Genomic DNA, 14,061 nt, shown 5'->3' with positions numbered 1-14,061 from the left:
TGAACGTGGAAGCCGGCAATACATAGCCTTTGCCTATCAAGTTCTGCAGTTGTAGACTATGCGTGACAAGAATAGATCATTTCTGCATGAGAACCTGGGCAAAACCTTGCTCACTTAAATGGAGCCAGGGTTTTACAGAATGGTCACTCGTTAGCACAAGTGATAGAGCTTGATAAGAGAACTGCTGACCACTGAAACTGCAGCACTGGATGTTCTGTATATAGAAATGCACAATATACCTGAAAGTAATAAACCTTCAAGACAAGAGTTTCCCAGGTAGCAGTGTGCCACAATCTCAGCAGTACTACAATTCCTGAAGCCATCGTGCAAGAGACTAAACCTGAAGAAAAACAAAATTGAGTATTCAAGCGTTGTGCATCTGTGGCAAGTTTCCCTCTAGCACTTCTGTATTTTAAGTACAGGAGAATTCTTTCCCTAATTTTAGTATTAATTTTGAAGTCCTCTGCTGCACTGATGAGGTTTTGCTAACCATCCAGGGTATGAGAACTTTGATAGTGCTTCGAATATGCAGTGCTGCTCATCCCATGGGTTGCCTAATTCAGAAGTTTAATAACCCCCTTAATAAGAGCCTATTTCAGTGGAACTGTGTAATGCCAAGCACAGAGGGAGTGTTAATAGGAGGTTGAAACTGCTGCTGAAGGAAATGCTGCCCCAAGAGGTAGGAAGAAACCCTCAGCCTGGCAGCTTCCCTTTTGTCACTCTAGCCACAGAGTCTTGATAGACTGCTGAATGTCCTAGGCTGCTACTTCAACTTTAATTTGCACATTAATTTCAGTGCCTATCGTTCCTTTGTGACTTAGTCTGCAACTGGGTTCTTTATACAGGTGCCCTTGGTTTCAGCTGCTGGGTTAATCTAGACTAAATGAAATGACAGGTGCCTCACCTTCCAGTAAAACCTGGAGTGATTTTAAAAATCTCTGTGTGAAGCACCTTTCACTGTCTTACATTCTCTGAGTCTTACAGGATCTTTAGCTTCCAGCTTCACTTCAGCCTTCCCTTTCTGTTCTGCCTGCAGACCTTGCAGAGTAACACCGGCCTATGTTTTCATTTAGGTCAGTGCATTCCTGCTTATAATAGATCATCTTCAGATTTCTGCACATGCAAAGCAAAGAGGGAAAGACTCATTTGGATCTTGAACGTTCATCTTTCATTTCAGAGAAGTTACTTCAAACTTAGGGTTGCTGTGAGTGAATCAAGCCCCATTCTTCTTGCTATGGGATTTATTCCTTCGCATGTTAGAAGCAGATTTTAAAGCCGCTGGGTTTGCTGAAGCTTTACGAGCTTTACATTACAAGCAGTTGTTTCTGCATTTGTTTGTGCTGCTCGCAAATGTGCCTGCAACAGGGTCACTTTATAAACTTAAATTTGATTGATGAACCCTTGGGTGGGTTTTTGACCCCCCCCTCCTCCTCTTTTTTTTTTTTTTTTTTTTTTTTAGTGCGCTGAAATAAACATGTCCTTGCTGGTAGCCTAAATCAAAAAAAGAAGACATCAGGAAGACACCAGACTTTCACTGATCAGCTTAGGCTGAAATGCGCTCCTTCTCTTTCTGTTTTTCTTTTCTGTAGGTAACGCCTCACTTTCATGCAAACCTTTAGTCAGTATATTGCACAACTTTCTAAAACAAGGTCAGTTGTTATCACATTTTATTGTCTTCAGCACCAAAATAAGTAATTTTTAGATGTTTCATCTTGTCTTTGCATATACTGGTGTCAGCCTGACACCCCTGGAAACCTTAAATCAAACTCATACAAATAATGACTTATCTGAAATTAAGAACAGATCTGTGACTGCTTTCAGTAGAACCAGAAGAGCCAATGAGTCCAGGGGTTAATGACGTAGTATCTTTGAGGAGTCTGTCAGCTGGAATGTGTTCTCTAAGTTGTACATGTAATTATTGACACCAGTTATCATTGTCAACAGCGCTCTAGTTTGGTCCCCTTCACAAAATGCTGAATGTTTACAGCGCTTGTGGAAGCCAAGAGTGTCTACAGGACCTCTGTATCCACAATCATCACTCAGTACCATGCAGGATTAAAGAAAACAGACAGGACTGGCTGAAAAAAATCACAAGATGTTTGTTAGATGTCTCTTAATGATGCAGTGGCGGCACTTGCTTGTAATTTGCCTGGCTTTACTTTCCAGTTGCAGACGCTATTTTTTTTTTCAAAATCAGGTTAAGGAAACATAGTAATTCTAGAAATGAAATAATTTATTTTAGCAAGCATTCAAAAAAAAAAAAACCTGTCTGGCAGGATTTGATGCCTTTGGAAGAGGTACAATTTGAATATGGCACGTGAGTAACAAAAATGCAAGATTATCTGTTTATGACTACCCATAGTAATGTGAAGAACTTGGGTATATAGTTGTGAAGGTTTAAAAATCCCCTTCTAGTCCTGTTGATGCTCAGCTACCAAATGCTTCTAAACAGATGTCAGTGAACTAGCCTGCATTTTAGTTTGGCCAGGAGTCAACTCTGGTGTAGGGAATGGACCAGTAAGTGCATCGACGTATGGGATGGCGGTTGAGTTTATGTTTGCAGTTGAGTTCACGTTCATGGAGAAGACAACGGGATAAGGAGTGGGATCCTGTAGGAAGCCAGAAAGAAGACTACAAAGGGTAAAGGAAATCCCGAGAGGACGCACTAAGGGAATGATGGGAGATGGATAAGGAAAATTCAGATAAGACAAAATCCAGGGAGCCATAGGACACCATAATTTTTGAAAAAAGGACAACTGACGTGCTGCTGCAGTTCTGAACTTTCTGCGGTTGCCATTTTGTTGCTGCTGTTGAGTTGCTGTTTCTTTCCTGAAAGAAGTCTAAAAGATCTTCTACAGAGAGAAAGGCAAGAGGAGGAGAAACTTTAGGAATTGAATCAAATAAAAATTTATCTAGGTCTCATTAACTCGGCAGCTACCAGAATTAGGAAAGCTACAGAAGTAATATTGAAAGCACATACAAAAACAATGCTGGGCAGTTCTATTCAATTTTAAAAGTGGAACTTAACGAGATGATTTTTGTTTGCTTGCTGCCAAAGTAGGCAACAGCAGAATTAGGTATTGTACCGCAATATGGGTTCGTGAGTCTAGATTAGAAAGAAAAGGCTTGGCACTGAATTCCCACCCTTTTTTCCCACCCTTTTTTCCCATTAAAATGTTAACATTTTTGTGGCTTTAGGCCTGTATTTATAGCATCACAGCACGTGGTTTAACGTTTCTGAGCACCATGTCTTTATTGTAATCAAATACTGATTGTTGCTTAGAGTTTTGAAGTTACTTTAGTGCATAAGCATAAGGAAGAAGCCAGGAGGTCAGATAATCAGTATTCAGGTGGGTTAACTCAGTAGATACAAATCTAAAGAGGGAAGTGAAGTACTGACACGTTTCCTTCTTGCATGTTATGCAGTTTAAGCCTGAATTATAGTGTTGCCACCCTTGCTGTACTAGCCGTTTACTACTAGGTGTTTGCTAGCTCAAGAATACGAGGACAAGTTTCACATATCCTCAGCATCAGTGAAACATGGTTGTATTTACTTCAAAGTTGTATTATCAGTTTGCACCAGCTGAAAATCTACCTCAGAAAAATAAAATGCATCTTCTGAAGGTCAGTCTGTGGCTTGGGGCAGTATGTCTACAACTTTCTGTAATTCTCAACTGTGCTGTTATGCTTTTGCTTCTTTAGCAGTAAGTTTCTTTAGGGGAGCACAAGATGCCATTATGCTGTTGACTGGGGCTACAGGACAGCACAGCCTCTCCCTTCTGTCATGTCATATAAAGTGTGTGTGTGGGGGGGGGGGGCCCGCACCCCAAGACAGCTTTTATATATGTGTGTATATGTATATACATCAGGATACGTATATACGACTGAGTGCCTAAAATGTGAAGGTCATTCTGTATTTAGGATAGTAAGTAAAATTAAGTAAACTGAATAAGGACGTTCTTTGTAGGCCTTCAGTAACAAGGGAGTAACAAAACTATCTAAGATGTTTCAATGCATAATTTTGCACAACAACTTCATGTTGATAGTATCCTGCCAGCTGTGTCGAAAGAGAGTGATTCTGCTCTGCACGAATTTACTACCTTATAGAGACGGCACTTTCTGGTGGATACCGTTCCTCAGTCACTAGCTGATTTTTACAGTAGGGTTTTCTAAAGAAAGGCTTTCCTGTATGAATAGTAAATGGGAAAACACTTGGTTTGGATCTTAGTGATCTGTTTGTTTGTATTACTCACAATGAACTTGGATTTGGCGGAGAGAATTTTCTCATCAGGGCAGCTAAGTTCATTCATTCACTTGTGCTTATGTAACAAGAAACACTGAAATAAAAAGTCAGGGACAACATAAACAGCCAAGCAACAGAGATGGACTTAACTATATCTGGACTCACTGCAACCCATTAGACTGCGCCGCAACTGGAATTGTACCCACGTATGAATCTACTGTGAGACTTTGCCCCTAATATGTCAATATATTACTCCAGTTTCATGACAGTAAAAGACTTCATGGATTCATTTGGAGAAAAGTATAGTTCAAAGATGGAATATAGTGGTGAATCAGGCTTCTTATCCCTATTAGTTATTATGCCAAAAACAGGGCAGCAAATAAACGCTGCTGTTGGTGAGCATTAAGTTTACTCATTATAACCGCACAGTCATGTACCAGTCTCCAGTGTAACTTCATCTGGGAGCATTGCCATCAGGATTACAAAATGGCTTTCAGCTTGGAAACTGGTGTGTATCGCTTTAAACTTTCAGTGGGGAGTTGGCAATTTATCTTTCAGATAATCATCTTGTGTTAAGTTAAACATCTTACTGTAACTTTCTGCTACACGATAAGCCAGCTCCTATGAATAATTTACTGCAACTGGCAACCCACTTCAGCTCTGAAGTCTTTATCAGCTCTGGTGGCTTTTCAGAGTTTAAAAACTTTAAACTTGGAGCCAAAATCTCACTGCACTTAGAGTCAGTGGGATTTCAGCGTCAGCTGCAATGCGTATCATGATAGGACCTTTTAGGGAAAAATTCTCAAGAACAGAAACTCTGCGTCATTATGAGGACTAAGCCATGTATCTGTGTCCAGATACACAGCACGTTTACCTCCCCTTGTGCTCAAAGGCATTGCGGTTTCTTGTACAGATTTTTACCTTGCATGGGTGTTCAGAATATTTCTACCATGAGAAAAAATTGAAGTTGGCTGAATTACCTGGGCCGTTCGTCATGCTCCTGGCAGGTTCAGGATGTGTTCTGTACCCACTGCAGCAAAGCCTATGTGACGTGACTATCCCACCAAAGTTATCGCTCTAGCTTTGCAGGAAGTCTATCACAAAAATGCAGGTAGTTATTTTCTAGAAAGGACAGCAGCAACTTTTCAGTTTGCTAGGAGCTGATGGCCTGGCTGATGAGTACCAGCGAACGCTGTTCCAAGCGTGCAGTTCCCTCTCTTTGGCGAGGCTGGGCCTCACTGCCTTCTTGAAGCAACTCAAGTACTAAGCGGGGAATTTTTTTTCCCCACCCGCCCCCATACGCGCTCACTGTAACCAAAGGTAGCCAAATCTAGTCAAATGCGTTCTTTACACCAGGGAAGTAGTATCCGCTAGATGCGTATGCTAGATTCAGTTTGCGTTATCTCAGCTCTAAGCTTTCATAAAGCACTCCTTGCTTCTGATTCTGAGCAGTCTTAACCAGATCTGCTCTTTTACCTCTTTGCTATGTCCACTTTATGTCGCTCTGGTGCTTGCCTGTGGAACACACATGTCTACCAGTGAGTACTGGCTTAGCAGAGGATGACTTCTGTGGTAATTAAGCAACTGTCTGTAGAGGAAGAGAAATTTCAAGGTTACAGCTGAAAGAATTTGGCTAGGAGGAGCTAAGCAGAACAGTAGGGCCAAAGGACCGTGCCTAGTCCAGTGAAGAAGATTTAGAGAAGCCTGTGACTCCAGGCATGAACTATCCTTTTTCTTTTCTGTGCCGATTTCCTACATGAGATGGCATGAAGAGGGAGAAAGTCCCTACACCCCCCCCACCCCCCCCGAAAGTGAGCAAGGATATGGCAAATAAAGGGTGAGGCTTCTCCTTGATTCTGGAGTTGGTCTGAGTAGCAGTAGTGTAGAAACAGAAGTGAAACTTCTGTTTTCATGGCAGTAGTCTGTTGTTTTTTTTTTTTTTTTAAAACATCTAAGCAAATTCTGTCTCCAGAAAAAGTGAGACTTAGAATATCAAAGGGAAAAAATAACATGCAGCAAATTAGTTCACATGAAATGCAGGTGGGGAAAAAATTTAGGACACCCAATTTTCCCTAAGAGCTAATAGTCATTATGGGTATTTCTTGAGAATCCTAGGCAGCTCTCAACTACCATTCGTGTTTTCATCTTTTGGCTGTCTTTCTTCCCCCTTTAGAACAATTACCATATGTGCCTTGACTAAATCTCACTCTTTTTTTCCTGACAATCGGGAAACTTTTCACTAGTTGTAATAATGTGATGCCAACCTCAGTTTGCTTATGTTTTGTCTTACCCTGAGTAATCCAAGGGATTATCAGATGGAGCAAACGGGAAATGAAACAATGGCCTGAGATAAGACAGGTACCTTTTCTAGGAAAAAATTAAAGCAAGCTAAGGAGTAACTGGTCCATTAATTAGAAAGATGGAAGTTTTACAGGCACAAAGAAATTCACAGGGAAACGTTCTCAGCACATCGGCAAAAAACTCTATAAACAGTTAAAAACAAACAACGTGGTGTCCAGAGGAAGGCAGTGATGAGTTACGAGGCTGTTCTTTGAGAGCAGAAGACAGCCTGAAAGAGAAGCCTTGTGGCAGAGACCTGGCTCAAGCTTTGAAGGCAAATGATACGCTTTGCTTAAGACCCGCAGAAAGTAGGCTTTTGTTGTTTTAACCCTTGTCTCTGCTTGCTGCAAACCTTTAGATTAAGGCCACGTTTTGTTTCGAACAATTTCTTTTGCGTTACTTTAATCTGCTGCCAGCCCTAGACTTGTAGAGGAAGTTTCTTGAGCATGCTGAATGCAGGGGCTAGCAGCGGTGGCAGGGTGAGAAGGTAGCTTGCGGCAGCATCCAGAGCTGGTGCAGCAGTGTGTGAACTGCACACGTCCACCCTGGAGAAGCGCCTGGTGGGAGTGTGGTTGAAGGAGATGTGGAAATGACTAGGGCACAGGCCGTATTTTAACCCTGAGACTGTGCTGCTCACAAATCCTGCCTACGTTTTTGCAGATATTCTAATTGACAGCAATGGTGAATCCTTGCAGTTCCACCTGCTGAGCAGACAAGTGCCTTGTTTTTGAACGTAGTTAGTTTCCTAAACAAAGGTACTGCCTTCCATTTGCCCTGAGGGACAAATCTGTACATCAGTGCCGTTGTGGTGAAAGAAATGGAAGGTACAGTGAGCTGGAGCAGAGTAATGAAAGGTAAGGAGGCTTATTATGTCACAAGGTGAGGGAGGGCTGGGGCTTTTTGTCTGTTTGTAAACCATATGCTTGGCTATCAATGTCTACGGAGATCCAGTGGCTCTTCAGGGAGCATTTGTGCGATGGCGATGTGAAAATGCGTGGTTGTGTTTTGCCGAGGCTGTGTCTTCTGCAAAAGTGCAGTGGAACTACCGAAAGAATGCTGCAAATCAGCATGCAGCAAATGTGCTGACCTCAGTGGAGCCAAGTGAATTTTCAGCTACTGAAACTCCCGGCCCTTGAGCAGGGACTACTAGGACGTTTGCCATGGTAGCAGCAATGAAAGGTCCAAGCCCCGAGTAAAATTTTCACAAGCACCTTAACGACTTAGCAGTCCACATTCACTATTCAGTCATTTGGACTTCCAAGTAAGTACCAAAGAGCCATTCTTCAAAAAACTACCGTGAAATTTCTATCATATTGTATTAGTCAATGGTGGTGTTGCAATACTGTAGAAAAAAATGTGCTAGTGGAATGTGTTTTGCCTGTATCTTCTCAAGTGTTCTAAACTAAAGTGTCTCAGTTGTCCATCTTGTGCTGAAGTGGATTGCCCAGCAGCTAGCAATTGTCAATGCTTGTTAAAAGCATCCCCTTGAAGTGAAGTGATCCATTGCAGAAGTACTGCTGTGGGCATTTATTTATTTAGCCACTTACTTGAATCCCAAGTACAATCCCCTTTTCATAGGGCTACAATGTGAGATGATGGAACTTGAGCATGTTTTTCATTCGTAAGATCTTATTTTGTCTCCAAGTTAACTTAAGGTACGAGCGATAACAAGTCAGGCAAATTACAATATGGTAAGTCAGTTAATGTAGCTCAGCTGGTTAATTCCATACCGCTCAATCCAGAAAGACCATTTGTTTACCACCTTTCAACTGAAAAAAAACCCCTAAGATGTATTTTTGAAAGTGAAAATAATCAAATGGAAACAGGAAGATAAGTATAAAAGCAATTCAAGTATTTTTTGCTTAATACATGAGACTTTTAAAGGGAAGTGCAACCAGGGGTTCACGTTTAATAGCTTGAGGTTTCAGACGAGAAGAGTAGCTGGACTTTATTACTAGTGCCAACAATTATTTCGGTCTTACCAAAACGATGCCCTCCCTTTCTCCTGACACGCTTACTATTATTATGCTGTCTCGGTGCAGGGACTGTTTTATTTCAGGGTTGGGGGAGGGAGCCAGGGATTATTTGCAGTTTTTACGAGTATTCTGGCCAACAGCAACTCAAACCTTTATCTTTCTGTTCACTAGCAGCTGAGGATGAATTTTCACAGGGTATGTGCTTCTGATGTGATACCTCCAATAGAAAAAACACTCAGACACTGTTGTGTTTTTTTACTAGGCACAACACACAGGTTGTGCCTAACGTGTTCAATTCTGTAATAAAATATGGTACAATTGGGAAAGAGCAGAGTGACATCCTCCAAGAGCCTAGTCAGAAAGGCTAACCACCACTAACCCTAAGACTGTGCCAGTCTGCTTGACTTTGAGCTTACTTTTACGGGTCACTTCAAGAGCTGAAAGGCACCTGTTCCTGCTCCAGGTGAGAACAGAAGGTTTCACTCCTCTTTGTCCAAACCAAGTTGAACACCTGTGAATAGTGAAGTAATATTAGCAGTTAGGGTGAGCTGTCTCAAGATAAGTGACAGCCTGCTAATTTATCTCTGTTAAGCATAATTGCAAATGATTGTTTCTGTTTGTATAGAGTTTTGCCAACAAACAGAATTAGGTAATTCCCCCAGCCAGAGCCATTGTTCTCCTCCTGCCCAGAAAGAGGCACAGACTGAAGGGTTGCTGGTTTGACATCAGGAAAGCCTGCAGAGTTGCACTATGGATTAGGTTTGCTTTATCCTCTAAGGTAAATGAATTCCCTGGAGGCTTCAAGCCATTCTGTGAAAGGCTAAAGAGACGGAGCTAATAGAAACAGCTCAGTCCTGAGGGGTTGCAGGTACATCACCCTTTTGCATAAGCAACCCTGAGCTATATATGTTGCACTCTTCAAAGCTAGAGCCAAGCCTGCCCATCTGTTTTCATTGTTTTCCTTTCCTAGTCCTGGTTTGTTCTGGTTCATCTCTACTCCCTCTCCTATCTGCAATTAATATTTTATCAGAGTTTTCACAGGAAAGAACATGCACATAGAAAACAAGCTACAACATCAATAATGAACAGATACCAGGATATAGTACTGTCACGCTCTGGGAACAGACAAGTTTCCCAAACACATACAGTCTTATTTCCAGCTCCCCCTTTTTACAGATAAATAGTATTAATGGGTACAGTAGGATGATGGAGACATGAATTTTGCGCCTCTGTCTAGCTCTTGTCATTCGTGACTCTCTGATACCATTAGAGTTGTCAAAGCTCAACACCTATCCGTAGGAGATCGTGCTGCTAAAGGATGATGTTGCCCATTCATCTTTCTCGTGGTTCTGTCAAGAGAAAGGTCTGAGTTTACCAAAATTACATTCTAAATGCCTGTGTTACTTTACTGGGATTGTATATAACTTGGTATTTTCAAGAAGACACATACTATCTATTCTGTGTGGCAAGCTTACCTCCTTTCCCCCTTTATTTCCTTCTTCTAAAGAAACCCTTCACATGCTTTTTCCAGTCAGAGTAGAAAGAATAATTTGTGTAAGAAAGATAGCCATCTCGTGACTTTGGCCACGTGTGTAATCACTCAGGCTATAAGAGCAGTCTTTCGCTAGAAATCCAGACCAGCTGGCATCTGGCCCCTTTTTCAAACCTTGTGCGTTTGTGCGTGTATCAACATATGTAATAAAATGAGAATAGCTATCCTGAAGCCTGGCCATTCTGTTCTCTCCTGCCATGTATGTATCTGTCTGTTACCAGCTGCTAAATAACAGACAGGTTTTTTTATCGCATACACTGAATTCTGGTTAGCTGCCTCCAACTTGGTGCTCGGCCTTTGTTTGTACAAGCCTTCGTTTACCATTCTATCACTTATCATGTATAATGCAGAAGGTTCAGATCCTGCTGACCTCCTCTGGTTACTCCTCTTCCCTTCCTCCCCTCTTACGTTTCCAGTTAGGTATTATTTCTCAGGTGAAACGGTCTCATCAGAATTGATCGCAGTCCTCAAAACTTCCTCCCCACCTCCTGCTAGAGAATGTACACCTTGCTCTTTTCAAGACCCATGGTGCATGAACACAGGAAACAGAATTTAGAGAGGCACATGAAGAGACAACACTGGGTTTTGTTCACGTACTTCCTAGTCACCAGTTAATCAACAATTACTTGTTGGTAAAAATCGTTAATTTAAAAGAACTTTTAAGAGCTGTGTTGCTTCCTGCAGGAGAGGAAATAATTTAAAAGGCACCACAGCCACCTGTCAGCAGATTTACATTTGCCGTTACTTGACAGAAGTGCTCTCTCTTGGGGCCACAAATCATCTCTGTGCTTCCTCTTGCAGAACGTCTATTACACAAGCAATCAGCAGTTCCACGTGGGCGTCCTGAGTCCTACTATCGACGACGACGACAACAGATGCCTGGTGGATGTGAACAGCAGGCCCAGGCTCATTGAGTGCAATTACGCCAAAGCCAAGAGAATGAAGCTTTACTGGCAGTTTACTCAGGTAATTCTTATTCAGCAGATGTTTCACCAAGTTCAAAAGCTTTGCTTCGGCTTTGTTTCTGAACCTGAAATGGGAGTAATCTGTTTGCTAACTATTTTTACATTTGAACCCAGTATCAGCTATCTCAGAAGGTTACGCATCTTGTATAATAGTCTTCCAAGTTCACAAAAAAAGATAGATATACTGTCCAGCTTCTAAGGCAGTTACTGCTAAAGAAAGGATCTCAATCCCAAAAATTTGATTTACTAGAATCAAATGCAAAGTAATCTGTTTAGGAGCAAGGAACGTGAAGTTTATGCCGGTGGGACAGGTTGGGGTTTTGTTTTGTTTTGTTTTGTTTTCCTTTCCTTTTGGAAACAAGTGACTCAGGAAAGGATGTAGAGAGTCATGGATGATAACATCCTTCTAATGAGGTGCAGCCCCTTTCCTGAAAATGGCTACCGCATTTTTGGCACTATAAAACAAGAGGAAATAAAGGCTGAGAAGCGCTTTCACAATGATGAGATTGCTGATAAGATGCAGATTCCTGTCCTGGTGTCTGCATTTTGCAAATGATTTATAAATACAAGGGAGAACTTAAAACAAAACAAAACAAAACAAACCCCACCACACACACGGATGTTCTGGGACTAAAAACTATGCTCCATGATATAATGCTTACGGAGAGCGCTGTTTAGCTCAGAAGTGACTCCAAGCATATCCGTATTTCCGAAGAGGGAGAGAGGTTATCCTGATGACCAAACAGGCCCCAATGGTTGGAAGCTGAACGCAGTCAAATTCCATCTTTCAGAAGACGATGCAATGTTCTTAAAATAGTAACTAAAACACCAGATGTATACCGTGTGATGTAGATGATATGTCTGTTGCTTAGGATAAATAAAATGAGACTGCAACGCTCTCTAAAACAAGTACCTAGTTCAGCTTCTGGGGAAAAAATTAATGGCTAGTGGATGCCAGATGTCAGTCTAAACAGCCACAGTTTTCCCTCTGCAGTCTTGAGTCTGTGAATCTAGTTGTGTACTTCACTTCTGTGAAATATGGCACAGTGATCCCGTTTCACCAAAACCTAAGTTAGTGTGGTACAGAAGCCCATGGGCTGAGACTCTGCATTATGACAGTTTTCATCCCTGCATGTAATTTCTTCTGCAACATGCACATAGGTTTGCCGATACCTTTTCATTAGGTTTTTTTTTCGTTTTTGATTTTTATTTAACCAGCCACAATTAGTATATTTTGGGACATGGGTAGTAGAGTGTCTACCTTAGTGCAGAGATCATTTGGACACTTACTTATCAGTAAAGCACAGTATTATCATAATGTGTATTTACATTTGAAACTAATCCATAATCTCTGTCTTGAAAGGGTAGCAGTCAGGCAGCAGATGTTAAATACCTAATCTGGAAGGACAGGACACCCCAGCTTTCACTTTTAGTCCCCTTACTGGCAGAGTTTTAATTAAATGTCTTTGAGCCATTGTGGCTATCGCTCCTCTTGATTTTTGGAACCATTTTTAAAAGGCATAAGTAACGTATTTATTTAAATGGTATTTTGGTAACATTTCTGTACCGTCCATCTGTTTGGTGATTGCTATATGTAACCTGACCCTTCAGTGACGACGATTTCTGCTTCATGATACTGTTGCACTTTGTAATACTAATTATGCTAGATCCAATTTGGGGATACTGATAAATTTAACTATTAGAAAAATACTTTAGAAATGGTATTTAGCTACTTGGGCATTGATTTCCAGCTGTGTTTCCATTCCATGTCCCACATACAGTCTCCAGATGAAGGTACAGCGCTGTTAAAACTAGGCTGTGTGGACTTGAAGTCTTCTACAAAGACAGTTCTGCCCAAGAGCAGGGAAAGCTAGTTAGTTGTTTCCTTACGCTAAATTAAGAGACAAATGAAATAATTAACACCTTTGTTGTTCAAAAATGATTTCTGTTAATACCCCATGCAATTAAAATGCTTGTATTTCTAGAAATACAGCATAGTGCACAGCCCCCTAGGCGTACTGTAACCTAGAAGAAAACTAATGAGAGTAATCAGGGCTTGCCAAGATCAACAGATGTACTACACTACATTTGATGCAAATGTGCTCCCGTTTAGTCTGGGGAAAGGATACGTTTCTATGAATGCACTAAAAGCTGTCTGTCTGAAGTGGGTCATTTTTTTGACTGTATTTTGAAAGCGCTGGTATTGCTCTTCTGTGCCATGCAGTGAGCAGAACTACTTCCAAATAAGCAGGAAAGTTTACTGATGCTTGTGTAATCCTTAAGCTTGTGGAATATGGACTTACGTTAAATGCAGACGTTGGCCATAGCTTTTTACAGCACCTCCTTTTTGACTGCAAGCACGCTTAGGCTTCTGTAGATTCTGTGCTCTGAAAGTAATTGCCACAAGACGGTCTGGTGATGCCGATCATTAAAGAGATGTAGCAGTGCCACGAGAGAATCGTCTTCGGAAAGGAAACGGGAACCAGGTAAGACTTGCAAAGCTGAAGGAGGACGGACAAAGTGAACTAGATTTCTCTGACCAGCACAAAAATCCATGTGTTTGCCCTGTGCTCCAGAGAGAGGAATTGCTCCAGACGTCTGAATGAGGAAGCTTTCTTGTTTTCCTGAGACGTTCTGTGTTCTGAGAGGCAGCATGAAAGTCTGTGCTGGGACGTGGACTCCAGTCTAGTTCATATAAGACTGTGCAACTTTTTGAAAACGCACTGTTCAGATTAGCTTTGTTCCTCCTCACTTGCATTGGTGAAATGGAAGGATGAGAAATATCCTCGTGACAAAGGTAGGCAAGAACAGGTCATCCTTAGCTTAGTAGTCTGTCTCCTTGATTCTGTAGATCTGTAACAGGATTGCTCTCCAACTCAATTTAAATCTTTGAAGGACTAAAACTGTATGCATACATCAAACTTGATATTTTAATTTATGATTCAGTTTGGTTTTATAATTTTGATTTTGATCAAGTTATGTGAT

General features: G+C 41.3%; 1 protein-coding gene and 1 long non-coding RNA gene across 12 annotated transcripts in view; one reads left to right on the top strand and one right to left on the bottom strand.

The window, feature by feature from the left end:
- Window positions 1–14,061, top strand: part of GALNT18 (polypeptide N-acetylgalactosaminyltransferase 18) — a 276,796-nt gene that overhangs the window by 244,966 nt on the left and 17,769 nt on the right. For all 11 annotated transcript variants that reach the window (XM_068945116.1, XM_068945114.1, XM_068945115.1 and 8 more), the window contains one exon: window positions 10,913–11,077. In XM_068945116.1, coding sequence (XP_068801217.1) covers window positions 10,913–11,077 — 165 coding nt within the window. The remainder of the gene's footprint in view (window positions 1–10,912; window positions 11,078–14,061) is intronic.
- LOC104147508 (uncharacterized) overlaps window positions 2,087–14,061 on the bottom strand; it is a 294,392-nt gene continuing 282,417 nt past the window's right edge. Inside the window, exons 23-24 of the long non-coding RNA XR_011141392.1 lie at window positions 8,976–9,070; window positions 2,087–5,831 (exon numbers count right to left, since the gene is read on the bottom strand). This is a non-coding gene — a long non-coding RNA (uncharacterized lncRNA). The remainder of the gene's footprint in view (window positions 5,832–8,975; window positions 9,071–14,061) is intronic.

Source organism: Struthio camelus, chromosome 5 (assembly GCF_040807025.1).
Source record: "Struthio camelus isolate bStrCam1 chromosome 5, bStrCam1.hap1, whole genome shotgun sequence".
In the NCBI taxonomy this organism is placed as follows: domain Eukaryota; kingdom Metazoa; phylum Chordata; class Aves; order Struthioniformes; family Struthionidae; genus Struthio; species Struthio camelus.
This window is presented reverse-complemented; position numbering and strand designations above follow the sequence as displayed.